Raw genomic sequence first — 18189 nt, 5'->3', positions numbered from 1 at the left:
CTGCATCTCATCGCGCGCCTTTCGTCGTGCTCGGTCGATCGGCTGCGAGGGGAGACGCTGAGGTCCTAACGAGAGCTCGTGTCTCAATTTCCGAAAGGACGTGCGTCTCGCGACAGGGGGTGATCGCGTTCCCGTTCGGGGGCGCGCCTGAGGGGTGATACGGACCTGATAAGGCGTTAAAATAATATACAGCCTCGGCTCGGCCGGAATCTCGCCGACACATAATGCCCCTCGTTCTCATTCGTTCTTCCTTTCCCGTCAGGCTCTCTCCCTCTTCTCCCTTCCCGCTTTCCTACCCTCGTTGAACCCCCTCTTCTTCACCTTTCTTTCTCGTTCTTCTCTCTCTCTCTCTCTCTTTCCATTTCACCACCAGCTACTCCGCTTTATCCCCTTCCGCCTCTCCAATTGTTTCTCGATGCTATCCGTGACTCTCCAGTTTGTTAGGGGGATTTATTTGATTGAATATCGACTGCTCGAGTAGCCACCCACGTTATAACGGGTGTATCAGTAACGCGCAGACCCTGCGCGGGGGGTGAAAAGACGTCCCCCGTCGTGAGGTATGCGTGTGTGCAAGCGGCGAGATATCCGGTTATTCCTTTTATTATTCTATTACTGCTTCCTCGAAAGAAAACGTTTCTCTCTGTTTCCCAAGAAAGAGAGAAAGAGAGAGGGAGAGAGAGAGAAAAGTCTGTTTTTCATATTACTAAAGTTAAATATTACATTTTTATATTTGTAATTGCGAGACATCCGTTCTCGTTATTATCAACAATTGTAACAGCCAAATGAAATGACATTATGAAAAATATCTTTTACAGAATAATAGTTCCTTAACATAATTTGATCGATAGATGAGCTAGAGAGACATTATAAAGCCTCGGAAGGCAATGAATTGTAAAAAATTAAGATGTGTCCAATAATATGGACAGGGACTGTGTAAGTAGTTACTAATATAATTGGCGGATTTTTCTAACAATCTCTCAACAAGTATTTCTACTTTTTGCTATTTTTACTTTTATTTCACGCAATTCTCATAATTGCGCCATGTTTTTCGGCAAGATTCAAGAAAGACAGCTTTTCCGATCGCTCGAGATTGGGTTCCCCAGGGCGCTCGCGCCGAAACATTTCAGTTCGAAGGTACTTGGAAGCTCTTCGTCGGCTTGCTGTTAATCGAGAGCGTCAATACGGACAACCGCGCAAATCGCTCGCGATCGAACTTTTACATACAGCCCCGAGCGTTTTATCTTCTCCGGGAAGCTGAGCAAACATTTTTTTACGGACCACGTCATTGAAATATAGCTCTTAACGAGCGTCTGCCGAGATGAGCACGTGGGTGCTCTCGCCCACAAGTTAGTGACGTAACTAGATTGGCTGGGCTCTCATGTGTGAGGCTTGTCGAATTGGCTATTTAAAATTTCGAATTATCGAGTTTTCTTCGATAAACAAAAGCAAAAAATAATTGACGTTTCGTATTTTCTCGATACCAGTCGCACCGGAGTCTGTGTAGAATCCTGTATAGAATTTGATCGTGAGACCTGTGATATGTGTCGCTTTTTCTCGCTGTATTTGCTACACTCCTGGCTAGTACGTGTACGCGCACACCCGCACGGAAGCTCGCATAATAGACCCTGATCCAAATCTAAATCCGAGCTTACGAGATAAACAGTCTATTAGGAAGGAGGGGGCGTTGCAGCGGCCCTGCGCGAAACCTCGGGGATGTAACGGCTACATCAAAGGTATCGGATTGACGAGGAACCCTCGCACGCGGCTCAGCACCGCCGGTTTATAAACCGGGAGATACGCGACTCTCTCTCTCTCTCTATCTCTCTCTCTTTCTTTCCCCTTTCCATCTCTACCCCTCCTCTTCTCGCTCTCTCTCTCTCTCTCTCTCTCTCTCTCTCTTTATTTCTCCTTTTCCCTTCGTCTTTCTTTCTCTTTCACGACAGCTCTCAATCGCGAACAATCGGATCGAAACGAGCGCAGAGCTGGCACTTTCTCGGGAAATCATCGCAGAAAAGTCGGCGGGGGCTCGGGTAAGTTTCAGCGATTTCGAGAAGCCGCTCGCTAAGTTCCACAAAAGAGTCTCCCACGCCCGATCGATCTGGTTAACTCTTTCTCTCTCTCTCTCTCCCTCTCTCTCTCTCTCTCTCTCTCTCTCGCGTCAACGTCTCGCGAAAAATTAATTGAGCGTCAGCGTCACTATCAGAACTTGAATTCTAATTTCGCAGACAGCTGAAGAGAGGCGAATGCTATACTCGGTTGTCCGGCATTGCTTTTTCGGTATCGAAATCGAGTGAATTGACCCGAATCTGATATTTTTTCAAAGAACATAAAATTTTTGACATTTCAAGATACGTACATTCACGTGCTCTCTTTGCGTTCTCTCTCACGAATTTTCATTCAATTCGCTCTCTTCAATCGCGAGATTATGCGCGGAAGCTGCGCTGAAGTTGCGCTTGCATAATTGCAGCGTTGTAATCGAATGTAATAACGGCCGAGCTATAATTCTCGCGCGGGTATGGACGGGGAGGGGAGATTTTTTTTAGGGTGGCACTCGACTTGAATGCCACTCACTTAATTATTGGCATTATTTCGTTATATCGAATGATACCCCGCGCGTATCCGGCGTGCATATGCAATCGGATCTGGGCAAGTGGTTTTAAAACTTCGGTAACGCTTCGATATTTGATATAAGCCGGTCGTAATATGAATATATCGTTACGCTTTCTATCAATCGAACGGTACGCGAAATTGCATGACGCCGAAAGAATCTTTTCGTTTCTCAATATCTCGTTATCCCGTTTATTTATTGCAACTTACGTACGCGTGCTCTTTTTCCCTCTCCTCCTCTTTTTTTTTTTTTTTTCAAGAATACCACCTAGTCACGCAACGTGCAGCGAAGCGGTGTCATACGAACATGGAATAATCGCGAGACAGAATTAACGCGGAAGTGGAAGTACATTTTTCCTATATATATATTCGTGCCTCGCCATCGGGGACCGAATCAGAGAACTGAATATTCTCGACGCACTGTCGTTCGCGATATCCGTCGATATCGCGAACGGAACGGTTTTATGTTTTCGAATAAATTACATTTTCTATTTATAGCGAGAGCTATGACGTGAGCAAGCGGCGAATCAACACGTAGGTATGTGGGCGTTCGTTTCGTAGGATGGAAAAGCGAATCATCGTTTACAGTAACCGGAAGCTATCGGTAATTAACGACGGTTACGTAGGTGTCATTGAATCTACCGGTGTATGCACACGTCCAATGTGGGAGGTTGGTGTCACCGAACTGGAGAGAGTAATTTCTCGTCCCGTTCTCCTCATCATAAGGAGCGGTTATACTGCAGCTTCCGGCATCGACCTAAAGCCGCCGACGTAAATTTCACCGGGAACTTGCAGTGTTTGCGATTATTACTAAATACACGTGTACTTAATGAACCAATGCGGGCGGAACCGCGTTGTAACTCAAACGACACACGAGACAATTTCGTGCACTTATCGCACGAAACGTCAAAGTAGAAGAGACACTGAGGATTTAATGTATTCCCCATATTAAAGTGACATAAAATAATATTTCCGTGAACCGTTTTGGACGCAAAACTTTTTGCCGCATTTGAATGCTTTTTTATATAAAGAAGTCGAGTCGAAATTTGGATGCTATTCTGACGCTCTTAAGGACAGTTTGCGCCTACTTAGACAGCCTGTAGACTAAGAAAAACTTACTTTGACGATATTGATATTCTTTAATTTCTCTTTTGAACCTTTAATTCTACAGATTGAATTTTAACGCTATCTTCATCTACCTATTTTAACACTGATACAGTGAAAACGGAAATTTAAGGCATCATCGGGGTCAAAGTAGGGGTTATATTATATTATTAGAAATGAAATTGAACCTATTTTACTAGCTTCGCTCCTATTATGTTGTAAAATTAAAGGTTTAATTCTCATAGGGCGAAAATTTTGACTCGGGAATATTTTCACTTTGTGGTCTACATATAATTCCTGATTTTCTAAAATGATTCTGAATTAATACTGGATAATTGCTATCTGTCTTTCTCCTTCTCTCTTCGATTATACTTATTAGAGTGCGGTCCGGAGGCCAATTTTAAAATGCTATTAAGTCACGGTCTCGCGGCTCATTCGTACAGAACATTTCCGGGCTCATCGTACACACCGCCATCAGTTAGCGGAGGGCGGTATGATTGACGAGCCCTTAAACGAAATGGGATTAATGCGCATGCAAATTCCGGAGTCTCGGGGGAGTCCGTCCCGACTCGTCGATAATAATTATTATTAATGATGAAATTCGGCGCGCGCGGCCGCGCGCCCCTCATCTTGCAACGATCTGCGAGCAGCTGGGAAACTGATATCACTTCACCTCGTATTGTCTCTTCTCTCAGCCGCGATAGACCGCGTAAAAATTCGATACGATCTCCTCGTAACCTCGGAATCGACCGATCAACTTCGCCGATTCGCGCCGAGCCGCGCCGTTAACTTCGACCATCGCTGATATTTCAGTCGGAATTTGCGTCTCTGCCACTTTCGTTTCTCTCGAGTTCAACAGTCGTTGCGACGCGACGTAGCTCGGAATTTCGTTCACCACAATGAGCCCTGTATTTATTCAATCACATCTGTATTTATTCAATCACAATCACGAGCGCGCACGAGCGACATATTTGATAAACCTGTTAAGAAGGGCGATTGACTTTGGAATTAATTACGGGGTCGAGATGCCGGCGACTTCAAAGGATATGACGTGAATATACCCGGGCAAATGGAAATGTAAATTACCGCGTGGTGTGTATATATATATATATATGTATACGCATGAACGTCAAATTTTCCAGCCACTTTGCCGGTTGTGCTTGTTAGAAATGAAATTGGCGACGCACGGCATCGCACAAAGGAACTTCGGAAAACCGATGGAACTTCCGCGTCGCTCGCCGTCGTCGTCGTTGATTTGTGTGTGTATGTGTGTGTGTATGTACCGCACAAGCACAGAATTCTCTGCGAAATGTGTAACTCCGGTAACTCCCAGAGCATATTTTCCAGAACGAGCGGGCTGTTTTCCATGGGGAAAATCGCGTCGCGAATCGCGATCTCAAAGGGCATAATCTTAGTTAGGGTACTATTTCCTAGCCGGGGGCAGGAGGGGGAGAAAGGAGGAGGACGCAGAGGGCTGCTCTGGCACGCGCACTGGCACGTAGGTCTTCCCGATTTAATTTCTCGAAAATACTATACGTTTGTTCAGTTCCTCCCTCAACAGTCCAATTAAATGCACGTCTCAATTTTAATTATTCAATTACCGGCCGGTAATTGGAATGTAGAATTGCGGGCGACGAGGATCTTAGCCGGCAATTATGATATCTCCGTTTTAATTGCGCGAGAGCACACGCGGTACCTCGTAATTTCATTACGATGCAGCTGATAGCGCGAAGTTGTCGAGTTTTCGATACGTGTGCGAGAGCGTGCTTTTACGACACGAGGAATACACGACCGGCGTGACAATGTGTGTCACATTGATGACGGTATAAAGTAGTTGTTCCGTAAGCCGCCAGATTTTCGACGGCGACATCAAGGAGCCCCTACAAAGGTTTATTTACTGAAAATAATATTTTCCTATAATTTTATTTAAGATTTATCCAGATAGTAAGTGTTAATTTTGAGAGCAAAATGAAGACAAATATACGCACAATATTGCAAACACGGAGATATTATTTATTTTTTATTTTTCTTATTAATGCTCTATTTATATATCTGTACTTTGCATCGTAATAAAAATATCACTTTTTCAAAAAAAAAATTTTTATTTTTTTAATAATTTAAAACGAAACCTCTTAGGGGAAAATCCTGTATTTTTATAGAGGCATCTGTCGAAACTTATACGATCTTCTCTCGGCCAACCCGATATTTCCATCAATAACGCAACTCAAATTTTGAAAGGATTTCTAAGAAAGTGGTTTGATGGATCAACTATCTTGAATGGAATTCTATGATAACAATTTAAGCGGCGAGATTTGTGTCAGACGCGGATGGAAACTCGGCGCTCGGCGAATCGCGGTGTTCGTAACTCGCTTCTGCGGGGACTCTCCACTCTCGCCGTTCAATTGTGGATTGTTCTTCGTCGGCACTTGATGCAGGGCCATTAACAAGCAGCGACGTTAATAAATTGTTGCTTCTGCCCGCCGAAGTGGCATGGTGTGAGATTAAAATCCGCGCGAGAACAAAACCTCGCTCATGAACGTTTCGCAAATTCGATGAGCAACTTCGCGCCGACATAATAATAAAGAAAGAAGCTCGACTGTGTTGGTATAATTCAACTCGCGGAATTATTCATCAGGTATACACAATACTGTCGACTTTACACGTCGCCGGCGATGAGGATTCTTAAATCTGTATCAATCAGAGATTAATTCGACACGTTTGTGCAAATCAGATAGGCTTGTGTTCGCTTATTAATTCTTCGCAGGTGTAGAGAAAAAGTTGACGAAAGTGGTTGATGTGAAATCCGATTATTTTGTTACTGTAACTATTTTACAATAGGCGAATATTTTCCTCCTTGTTTTACAATCGTTCCAAGAACAGTGAAAAATCAATATAAAATCGATGATTATAAAATTACTTAACACACCAGAAATATAATCTTCGTATCTATCTTCATTTAAAACTGTTATTATAAAAACTTTTTGAATCATTTAAAATGTCATCTTTACAATATATTTATATATTTTTTTTTCTCTCTCTTGAATAACGTGTATAACTACATTCTCAAAGGGGATAATTTCCCATAAATATATTGATCGATATATAATGGACTCCTTATTATAAAATTTAATAATTTTGTCGCAAGAAATAAAATCTATTTAAAGTAGATAGATTCAACATCGAAAAACTGTGGAAGAAATTCTACGGAAGAATATTCTCTATGAGTGTGGTGTAGCGAAACTCGATTATTACTCGCTTCTGCGAGACAAGAGAGAGCAGAGAAAATCCGTCCGAGGAAGTTCGGTATAATATAAGCTCGCTATTTCGCCATTCACGAATAGATTTGTTCGGGGGGTTTCAGAATGAGTTGAGAAATCGTTGCGAACGTTGAATTTTCTCCCATAAAACGCTCCCCGGAGAAACGGAGGACGGATGGAGCTCCGTTATACGGAGGGTGGAATCCGTTTCTCGGATTTTACGAACCTTCGACCGATAACTTGCTTCTTTCTCTCGCCCCCTCCTGCCCTTCCTTTTTCTTTCTCTTTTCTACTTTTCTCAACTCCCTTCTCTCACGTTAAGACGTTTGACGGAACTTAGAATATAAACGAGCCGAAACCCCTCATCGGTACGTCAGCTCGAGCGCCGGGTAGGGGATGATAGATCGACTCTTTCGTCGACACCGCGTGGGTGTAAATGCATGTCCTCAGAAGGATAAATTAGCGGGTTTTGCTGGAGCGGCGTTGGCAAAGTAGGTCCAATTATAAAGATCGTAAAAAGGTATATAATGTCTCGCGATTGCGATCGATACCGCGATATCGCGTTCCCCCCGCCGCAAAAGTCGTTCCTGCGGTCATTATCGTCGAGGCGTGATTCGCGATTTGCCGCTTCTTAATGTTATACAGAACACCGTACGGAAAAAAATCACTTCCTAAACGGCTAAAAACTCTCACGGGTAGAAATTAGCTGCCCATATAATACAATTTAGTTAATTTAATAAATAGTTAATTCAGTAAGTAGTATTTAGTAGTTAATTTAATGTAGTTTTTAGCTTCCGCAGCTAAAAACTAAGCCTGGCAACTGAATCTCAGTTGTATTATACGGACGGCAAATTCCTTTTTCCCGTGCGGAATAATCGCGAGAACGGGTCGCGATCTTGCGAAGTCGACGGTTTTGTGCGCGCGACAGAAGTAACCGTGTCGCTTTCGTGTGTTTCAGGTCGATTTCGGCGATGTTTACATACCGCACGATCTGAAAGTGCCGAAATTGCAAGTGCTCCCCGAGTTCTCGAGATTAGCGCATGATCTCCGTAGCGGCAACATCAGTATTCTAGACAGCAAAACCATCTACATCCCGAACTTGCATTACGACGGTGGCGGCCCGGACGCTTACTTCTGGGTGGGCAATGGCTCGGAGCCCAGCCACTTCGGTATCAAGGTCCCCAACGAGATAGGCAGGTGAGTTTTGTGACTCGTGGAGTTGGTGCTTTTTTCAACCACTATCCTTGCAGAAAAGTATTACTGCCTGTGATGATTAATTGGCCAGTAATAAATTATTGAGATAGGGTTAAATATTATATGATTCATATTTGATTTATATTCTCTGACATTTTAAGTTTACTTCATCCACTTTTACTTGTCTTATTCACACAAGAATTCACATGATTTCGATAAACCGATCTCATCACACAAATCTAATTCTTCTACAATTAAATTGGCCGCGTACATAAATTCAGCGTGCTTACTTATTATCCGCTCGATCCACGATGGGGATGATTATCGATCTCGTTCGCCGGCAGTTTGGCACCATTAAGAGGATACCAAGGAGAGGACATCGAGATCGTTTTGCCGGGGAACCTGACGGTGTACGACATCAACTGGCTTGCGGTGTGGTGCGTCGAATACAGGCACAATTTCGGCCACGTTCTAATTCCAAAGGACCTCGACGTACCTCCGGCTCTCGGCCAGACGAAAATTACGGTAAACCAAAATGAGTTCTCAATCCACCGCGCCCGATACGACCTCCTTCCCCTCCCTCCCTCCCGCCCCTTCTGTAACCCCCCTTCCTAAAACTTTCGTACCTTACATACCCTCATTAACGTGCACTATGAGATGATAATATACACAACTCCGCTCTTTGATATACACGATGAAAAGCACCAGCTCAATGGCGACGGTATTGAATGCACTGTGAAGAAGAGGGACATTCGCGTCTTTTCACGATAAAAGACGGCGTAATTCTAGCCGCGCTAATATTTAGCTTCAATAGGACGACGATCCGCGTCCGACAAAATCGTCTTGTCCCCGGGGCTGCTTTTTCCGTTTTATTTTCTTTCGCAGCAACCGCCTTTTTAATTATCGCGCGATCTTTTCCGCTGCGGAAGCCGCAACAATTTTTTGCCCGTTGAAAATTCCTCGGTTCGCTCTTTACGTTGTTTCCGGTGATACGACAAAACTGTTACTGCACGCGTGACACACGCACACGCACGCACGCACGTACACACGCACACAGACGCACATATATCAGATAAAATCTGATTATCACGTTCTTCACTACTCAGTAAGCAATAAATCGTTAACACAATGTTATTACAATGGTATTTTATAACATGTAACGTTTTCAGATATGTAATTCTTAATGTTATATACAATGCTACTGTTGACAACATTTGACCGAAACATTAAAAATAATGTTTCTACGCCGTAATCTTAATATTTAAAAATATAATATATTATTAAGCAACAGTTCAAAAACATTTATAAAATATTAAGTCAAAATGTCTATGAAATTTACGTAAAATCAATGTTTTGAAAGATTGATTTAACGTTTCTTGCTTACTGGGTAGAATCTAACCGACTAATCTCGGTCTGATTTTTCTTTATAATAACACTGTTTTCGATTTTCACGCGGAATAGCCGCCATGGTGGTACAATCCGGTAAGTAACGCGATCGACGATCGACACGACAACGATCCGGCGAAGTTACATTGCCCGCGTTACCATTTCTCTATCTCTCTTTCTCTCTCTCTCTTCTCCTCCTTAGACGAGCAGCACACCCACACCTAAAGCAGTGAGTAACTGCAAGGAGATGTTGGAGGGTCGTGTTCAGGTGCAGTGGCAGTTGAAGGGTGAGAACGTGCAGATTCGGATTTCGGGACGTATCAGGGAGGACCAATACGTGGCTTTCGGGTTGTCGGGTCGGGACGGCACGGCACAGATGATCGGCGGCGATGTCGTCGTGATCGGTTACGACAATAGAACCGGCAAGTTCATCGCCGAGGACTACTACATGTCGGACTTCGCTCAGTGCGACGGCAAGAGGGGTGTGTGCCCGGATAAGAGGATCGGCGGTAAGAACGACGCGGTACTCCTGCATGGCGAACGGAAGAACGGCATAACAACTGGTACATGTCTTCTCTCTCTCTCTCTCTTTCTCTCTCTCTTTCTCTCTCTCGTTACATCCTTGTGCAAAATGTTTGAAATCATAGTGGGAAGTTGAAGAAACAGAGAACCATTGATCGTCACGATTGTCGTACGTGTCGTACGGAAGACTTTCATTAATGCTGTCCCATTCTCTAGACACACGGAGAAAACAAATTTTGCTGGAACAACAAATGTTGGTCAATATAGTGATAGCAAAAAAAATTCGTTTAGACAGCGAAAAATTTGTTCGGACCGCAGAAAGATTCCGTTAAGAGTATTAATTGTCCATATATCCAGCGAATAGCAATTAGAGCTTATGATGTATGTCAAAGAGATCGAAGTGAGGAATAACCAATGATTGTCGCGTCACTTTCTTTCGATTACAGTTACGTACACGCGTCCGTTGAGGACTAACGAGCCGGAGAAGGACAAAATAATCCCGGAAATGGAGACGAGCGTGATCGCTGCCATCGGACCGCTGAACGCGAAGGGCGAAGCCAATGCTCACGAGAGATTCGATAAGACCACCGAAGACATTCGTATCGATTTTACGTCGAGGAACGTCCACGAGTGTACAAATTCTCTGTACAATATTCCAGACTCGCCCGATCTCAAACCGTGGACACCGGCCGTTATCAACGATAAGGACACTTTCAGTGTCAGAATCGGGCCGACCGGCGGGAAAAGAGGATACTCGCGAATAACGGGTAAAATTGACAGTTTCGATCCAGGATACAGTTTTCGCGTTGACCAATGTTATTTTTATGATAACTGATCACACACACGTCACTCAAATATAATTTGAGCGATAACGCTGGACATGATATCGATGCAAAGTTCGCGATAATAATTTTGGAATTGTTCGCGGAGGGCTTTCTTCGTTCACAAAATATCACGTAGGGCGTCTTGAAGTTTCCGGTTATCTAAGAGATTTTCATTACTACACGTAGGTACACCCTCCTGGGGCATCGCCTGGTATATCAACGACTTACTGATCCCGGAGCTCACCGTGGAGAGGGGCCAGACTTATACTTTCATCGTGGAGGGCGGAAACGACTCCGTCAATCCTGCTAGGTAAGTCGTATTCTCATTCGCAACGACGTCCCTCAAAACGCACGTGTACGTATACACGAACGAGATTAGATCGTTATCGCATCTCGATCGTATCCCTGTCATTTACCACGACGCTGTGGAAGTTCTCATAGTTCGAGAACGATGTTTGAAACGTGTGTGTCACGCGTGTGTCGATATTCAAGGTATCATCCGTTCTACATAACCAACAGTCCGACGGGTGGTTACGGACAGAAGAACGAGGAGGAACAGATGGAGCAGAAGGTATTCGCCGGTGTGAAATACGATTTCAACGGATATCCCTATCCGACCGCGGCCGGCCGTTACTGCGAGTGGGTGCGCACCACGGTAGACAGCGCGGACAACTACGAGACGTTCAACAGCTTCTTCCGCACGCTCGAGCTCAAGTGCGACAAGGGGGAGCCTGCCAAGCTCGTGTGGACCGTCGAGGAGGATACACCGGACTTAGTATACTACCAGGTACACATCCGATTATGGGGAGAACAAAAATTGGTTGAAATTAACGTTACGACGAGCGAACCGGACGCATTTTTTTTCCTATTTTGTAACCTTGCTTCTCTTGTCCCTTCAGTGTTACACGCACAACCATCTGGGCTGGAAGATCCGCGTCGTTGACGCGGGATACCGGTCGCAGAGAAACGTCAACGGCGTCAGTCAAGTTTTGCCTACGTTCGCGATCCTCGTGACATCCATGCTCGCGGTCTTTTTATTCTCGAGGTGAATCGTCGGATCTTTTTCTTTCAACGCGGAACAAACGATGGAGGAGGAGAAGGAGGAGCAGGAGAAGAAGGAAAACGATGATGACGACGGGGTACTGATCGATTTAAGATATGGTCACGAAAATTGTGACAATTCATGATGCGATTGTTAAATCGGCGAAACACGATACAAGGTTGTAAGAAAGTATTTAGCACGTAAGCTTTTATTCGTAAGGATGAAAAATTAGCAAAATATTTTTAAGACCTATCAGATTCAAGATTTCATATTATATGATATATATATTATATAATATATATATATACATATATATTATATACATATACACAGACACGGATACACATTTACACGTATGAACATGTATGCAGGGACGTGAGAAATTTCTCAATATTCTTTAACAATTATAAAACGAAACTGAAACATCTGACAATAATATGAGAAATATCAGACAATAACTGATTAGAGGGCTGGGTAATCAAAGAAATTCTGACAATAACGATGGAGCATTCATTCATTTATCAGGGGAAAGGATAATATATATTCAGAGATACGCTGATCGATATGCAACTATACGCGTAAATTTAATGCGAAACGGAAGTGCATCAGCGATACATGTACAATGTAAATTTTGCACAAAGCTATAGTTGATCTTAATGTAACTTTAAATCAACATGATAGTACGTAAGATATACATTTATAAATGCTGTCGACATGACAATAATACGTAGAATAGTCAACGAGAGAGAGAGAGAGAGAGAGAGAGAGAATCGCTAAGGAAACGAGAGTTATGTACAAGAAAGAAAGAATAAGTAATACTTAAGGGAGTTACAAACTATCCCCTGTACGTTTAACGATGCTATATGTATATACTATAGAGTGGACCTTCCTAAAACGAAATGAAAGTCTAAAATGTGCCTTGGGTACAGATAATAAATGTCTTTAATTATACAAGGATTAGGACCCACTCTCGGACAAGGGACACCGCGTAGTACTTTGGAACTGGTCTCTTGTGCGTCGAGCGCGTATCACATGAGTAAAAGTTACAGGCTGTCTTGTAGGAAATCGCACGATACCGATATTCATCCGCCATCTTCGCCAAATATCCGATACCAAGTTCTAATCGTGTTGTTTAAGACCCTTGTTTGTAACAAATTCTTAACACCGTAAGTCTGTAAGAGAATTAACCGATCGATTATTTTACGACGGTAAGAAGAATAATCAACTTTAATTGGTAAATTTTCTTTACGAATTTACGGTTATGACTACAAATGTCACGTGCAAAGGCTTTTGTGTCGAGTACGGTTATTGTTATAATAATATCGTCAAATAAAAAGAGAAGAAAGATTGTGTAAAATTATTGAGAAAGAAGTTACCGAAAAGCAGCCTGTGGTTAATACTCATAGATACATCGTTACGTATATAAAACGTGCAAGGGAGGTAAGACGTGCATAAGACGTGCAACCAAGAGAAATCAGCGGAATACATAATCAACTTAGGGTAGAGAGGGCTTAGCGTAACGTTTCTCTAATGTTAAGTCGTGAAATGTGTGTCCAGCTCCCAAGTGCCAGGGTGTCCACAAAATTCGCAGCAGAAAATTTTTTGCTATTTAACCGCTTATCGCACGAAGACCAGTCTGTATTTAATTACATGAAACATACACATATACACACACGTACATATACACATGAAACATACACATATATACAAATATCATAAATATACAAGAAAAAAAAAACGGAAATTTATGAAAGATAAAACAAACTTATTTATCTAGTTTTACGAAGGGCAGAGAGAGAGAGAGAGAGAGAGAGAGAGAGAGAGAGAGAAAGAGAGAGAGAGAGAGAGAGAGAGAGAAAGAAAGAGAGAGAGTTGACACGTTAAGAAACGTTAACGTAGAGACTCGTACTAATTGCTGTGTGTAAGTAAAATGACAATGAGAAACATTTAATCAATGTTTATGTCGCTAAATTTCGATATGACAATATTCGAGGGTAATCCCGATCAATAAACGAGATTTTCGCCCAAGATTGTAGGTCTATCGTTATATTTTTCATTCGTTTGTTTTTTCTAAGAGGATCGTTCGAAAGTAACAGATTCTAGTTTGTAAGTGAATGAAATACCGTGAACGACAATAATAAATAATCAACTTGCAGGACGTACAATAGAAGCGGGCTGCTCCGAGAAAAGGCCGGTTAATGTTATCTAACTTTTCTTTTTTTCTTCTCAAAAAAATCGTCGTAATCAGAGTTCACCGATCTTCACGTGACGCATTAACGTGTGATGTGACGAATCGATCGGATTCGTATAAATGTACGAAGCAGATAAACCATGTATAATTCCGCAATAAAGCATTAACTCGTAAGTTGCATAGGTGAAATGTTCCATTCACATGATGTATGTACAGTAAAAAAAAAAATATATATATATATATAAATACATACATAAATATATATATAGACAATAACGTAGATAAATATATCATTCGTAGTGTGATGCGAGTAAAAAATTTCATTATGATTTCGAAGCGATTTGCGAAGCTGTAGGTTGTAACGTTTGATAAGCAACGGAATTAGCTCAAATCAGTCTCACAAACAGAATGAAACATAATGGAATCTTCTCTGTCTCTTGTGCGTATGCATTTGTGCGCACACATACACACGTCTCTCTTTCGATTGTTGTTTGTCCGGAGTCGACTTGGCAAAATTACACGGAGCGTAAGAAGAGACTCTCGCGTGTGTACAGTTTCATTAACTAATTATTAATAATTTCCGTTTCGACGATGAAAGCCGATCAGAGAGTTTCACATTTACTCACGGTTGAACTTACGCACGGTTTCTTCTCAGCTAATTGGCGCGTGTTTTCACATTTTTTCCAGGAGCAGCTCGATGTCGTCCCAAGTTGTTAGTTCGTAAGGAGCAAATAAATAGCTTAGGAATGTAAGGAAAATTTTTCGGCTATATGTACATTAATACGTAAAGAAAAGAAGAAAGAGAGAGAGAGAGAGAGAGAGAGAGAGAGAAGAGGTAGGATCGACGAGACGTATTGTGTCTCCGGTGAAACTGAATATCAACGTATCATCAACGCGGCATGTTGTCGTCCGGCACCGCGAGAGGTTTACCTTCGTCGAGATCGGTTTACCGTCGTCAATGTTGTACAGTTTCAAACGTGATTTCGAATTGTTAGCGATATACTTTTAGCGCGTAACGTTTACAACTTTAGATCTTAACTTTAAATTAACGTATAACTAACTAAAAATAAAACGAAATCTACTTGTAAGCTTCCATCCATATACGATTATATATATATATATATATATATATATATATATATATTATACGTAAGAGAGGGCGCGCGTGGAGCGATAAATCGAAAAATGCGGGCGGCGGGATAGAATGGAACTTCTGTTCGTCTTACGATTGCGTGTAACTGAGAGTGTACACGTGTTTTTCCACGAACGTGGTAGACGTGGTGTACGGCGAGAGAAGAAAATAACCACGTAATCACGCGTACGGGCACACGCATACATATGGTGCGCACATACACATGTACACACACACGTACACACACGTACTAACGATAGGTTTTACAAGGATTTTAGTAATGGACGTCTTTAGCACGCGTTTAGTTCTAACTGTACAACTCCGTAGATTGTCATACATTTTTTCGAAGTCTCTACTTACGTATGGAAGACATTTTCCATGAACAATCCGGCTCCCTCGATCGAAACCGAAAGTATGTCATAATTGTTACCTTGTAACGACATCGAACCGACTGTGCAACGCTGCATCGATATACGCACGACTAATCGGGAAGCTCTTGCAACTCCGAATGGTTTCCCTGTAGAAATTTGTTCTTTTCAGCTGAATTGGCCTATAAATTCAAGTAGTTTAAGAAGTATGTACTACTACAGACAGCGAAACAACCTAAAACTAGGACATACCACGTTATCTCGTTGATTGCTGCATTATTGGCGTTTCTTTACTTTCTTCTGTACTCTCATAAACATTTTTCATAAAAATTCACTCGTAAAAATGTTCGCTGTACTCGTCTGTTCTACCTCCGTTCCAGTGCAATGCCAACGCAGCTGAAAGGAACAAATTTTATGCGTCGTTTTATCGTGAGTGTTATAATTACGTCGACGCATCAACCAAGTTGAAACGGACCGTCGTATCGCATTTACATACGCGAAACGGAGCGTTGCAGGATTTTCCATTGTCCACTTGCGTTTTCGTTTCTTTTTTTCTCTTTTTGTAACATACGTCATTCGAGACATTTCGAGATTCGAACAATCAGCCGCTTCGTACACGCGCAGATACAATAATTCAGACAATAACACGAAAATCGCGCTCGAGCACGAACGATCTTTGCGATAAGGGGAATTCGGATAGCTCTTGTGAAAGTATGAGTCGATTATTTTAGAGGTTCCTATTTTTTAAGCAAAGAACGAGGCGTTATTAATACATACACGTGTGTATACACTACGTTATGCGCTGCGTATGTCTTGTCATTTCCCAGAACGAGAATTCATGATTTTTAGCCTTAGGTCATTCCATGATATAGATTTTTATACATAACGCGTTTCTTGAATCAAACTTTCTTGTGGAAAGTAAAAATATATAATAATAACTAATCGAAATTCATCTTTACGGAAACTGTATACAATATAGAAGTACACATGTGTGTGCTATATTATGCAAAATTTATTTCCTTTTGTCTCATGAAGCGTATTAAAAATTCGCACCAATGAATTGCGACGTTTGATATTTTTGCCGGGACATTCTAAAAAAAGTAAAAAGATTTAAAATATGACTGATTATCGTGGTACACCGTATTTCTATTTTTTGCGTTCCATGGGACATAAGGAAATTTTGTTCCGTGTAACAGAACAACATATAACGTCTCTGATTGGTTAGGCGAAAAATCTGTGCCAACGAAACGACATCCTTACACATATACGTATAAGGTTGAAAATCGCATAAGTAACTTTAATTATCACGGTTGGGTTATGATGGGACTCTAATTATAAAAATGGTTATGACTATATGCACACATGTAAGGCTAAAGTCATGCAACTCTCGATCGAGGGAATGATGAGACATATTTATGACGCAATGTGTACACGGAACGACGAAGTCGAGTTATAGCATTGCGTTTCCGCGATATCTTGGCAATTTTCGCGTTCCACGAGACATTTCTTTCACGGTGAGCGCAAGAGCGTGGATCTCGGATATGGTTGCAACGACATTAGCGTTAACAGCCCTTAAGCGCGTAATATAATTTAATATCAAGTAATATGTCTAGAATATTAATATATGACTATATGTCCACTCCTAATAATATTTAATGTTATTGTAATATTATATATTTTTTAAATATTCAACTCTATGTATGTATATATATATATGTATGTATATATATGTATATATATATATATATATATATATATATAATTGTAGTTTTTTTATTTCAAATGTATTGCAATACTAATTGTTTCATTATATAAATAAAAGACGAAAGAATTTTGTGTAAAAATGTTTTATACTAAAAAAAATTATACACATATATATGTATATATATAATATATAGGTATATTTTATTTACATTTTTTTCTGTTATTATTATATTTTTTTAATATTCTAAGAACATTTTTATAATATGCCAAGAATATTATGTGAAGTGGACATATAACATGAATAGAACATTCCTATAATATTCTAAAAATATTACACGCTTATAGGGTTACTTTTTCCTCCGTCTGTACGACATTCGAAGTTTGACAACGCTAATGGATGTTGCCACGTCTGTTGATCTTACCGAGGAAACAAGAGTCTCTCGCGAGAGACTCGATAATTGTACCATCGGGAGAAAAATCTGAGAAAAAGCGGAGAACGATCGTCTCGAAGCGCTCTCTTTCTCTAAAGCACATTGTTCCGCACACAAGGAGAAAGAGAGAAAAAGAAAATACGCATACGGTGCTAGCGAGTAGGGTGTCTCTCGTAGAGAGTGTAAGCGGATTAGCGTGAACGAAGGGCAAAATTCGATCGTCTCTCTCTTTACGCCGACCGCGCGCGTGTCGAATTGTATTCCGAAGAAATGTACGAATTGTCAACCCCTTTGTTTCTCTTCAACGTTTACGTGTTAGGCTAGCTTAACTAACAATTAACTTCACTAATCGTCTAATCGTTATCGCAGACTCTATTTTAATCAAGGGACACGGCACTCGTATCTTCCTAACTTCGAGTGAACGCGA

General features: G+C 41.5%; 1 protein-coding gene across 2 annotated transcripts in view; it reads left to right on the top strand.

The window, feature by feature from the left end:
• LOC106741014 (protein Skeletor, isoforms B/C) overlaps positions 1-12193 on the top strand; it is a 45640-nt gene extending 33447 nt beyond the window's left edge. The window contains exons 4-11 of one of the 2 annotated variants that reach the window (XM_014612571.1): positions 7927-8165; positions 8507-8687; positions 9624-9644; positions 9751-10111; positions 10517-10837; positions 11081-11204; positions 11387-11681; positions 11794-12193. In XM_014612571.1, coding sequence (XP_014468057.1) covers positions 7927-8165; positions 8507-8687; positions 9624-9644; positions 9751-10111; positions 10517-10837; positions 11081-11204; positions 11387-11681; positions 11794-11943 — 1692 coding nt within the window. In that variant the 3' untranslated portion in view covers positions 11944-12193. The remainder of the gene's footprint in view (positions 1-7926; positions 8166-8506; positions 8688-9623; positions 9645-9750; positions 10112-10516; positions 10838-11080; positions 11205-11386; positions 11682-11793) is intronic. The other variant, XM_014612572.1, reaches the window with a different exon arrangement.
• Positions 12194-18189: the final 5996 nt, after the last annotated feature.

This window comes from Dinoponera quadriceps, unplaced genomic scaffold (genome assembly GCF_001313825.1).
Source record: "Dinoponera quadriceps isolate SergipeBrazil2010 unplaced genomic scaffold, ASM131382v1 scaffold367, whole genome shotgun sequence".
In the NCBI taxonomy this organism is placed as follows: Eukaryota; Metazoa; Arthropoda; class Insecta; order Hymenoptera; family Formicidae; genus Dinoponera; species Dinoponera quadriceps.
The sequence above is the reverse complement of the archived record's forward strand: the minus strand, read 5'-3'. Positions and strand labels throughout refer to the sequence as shown.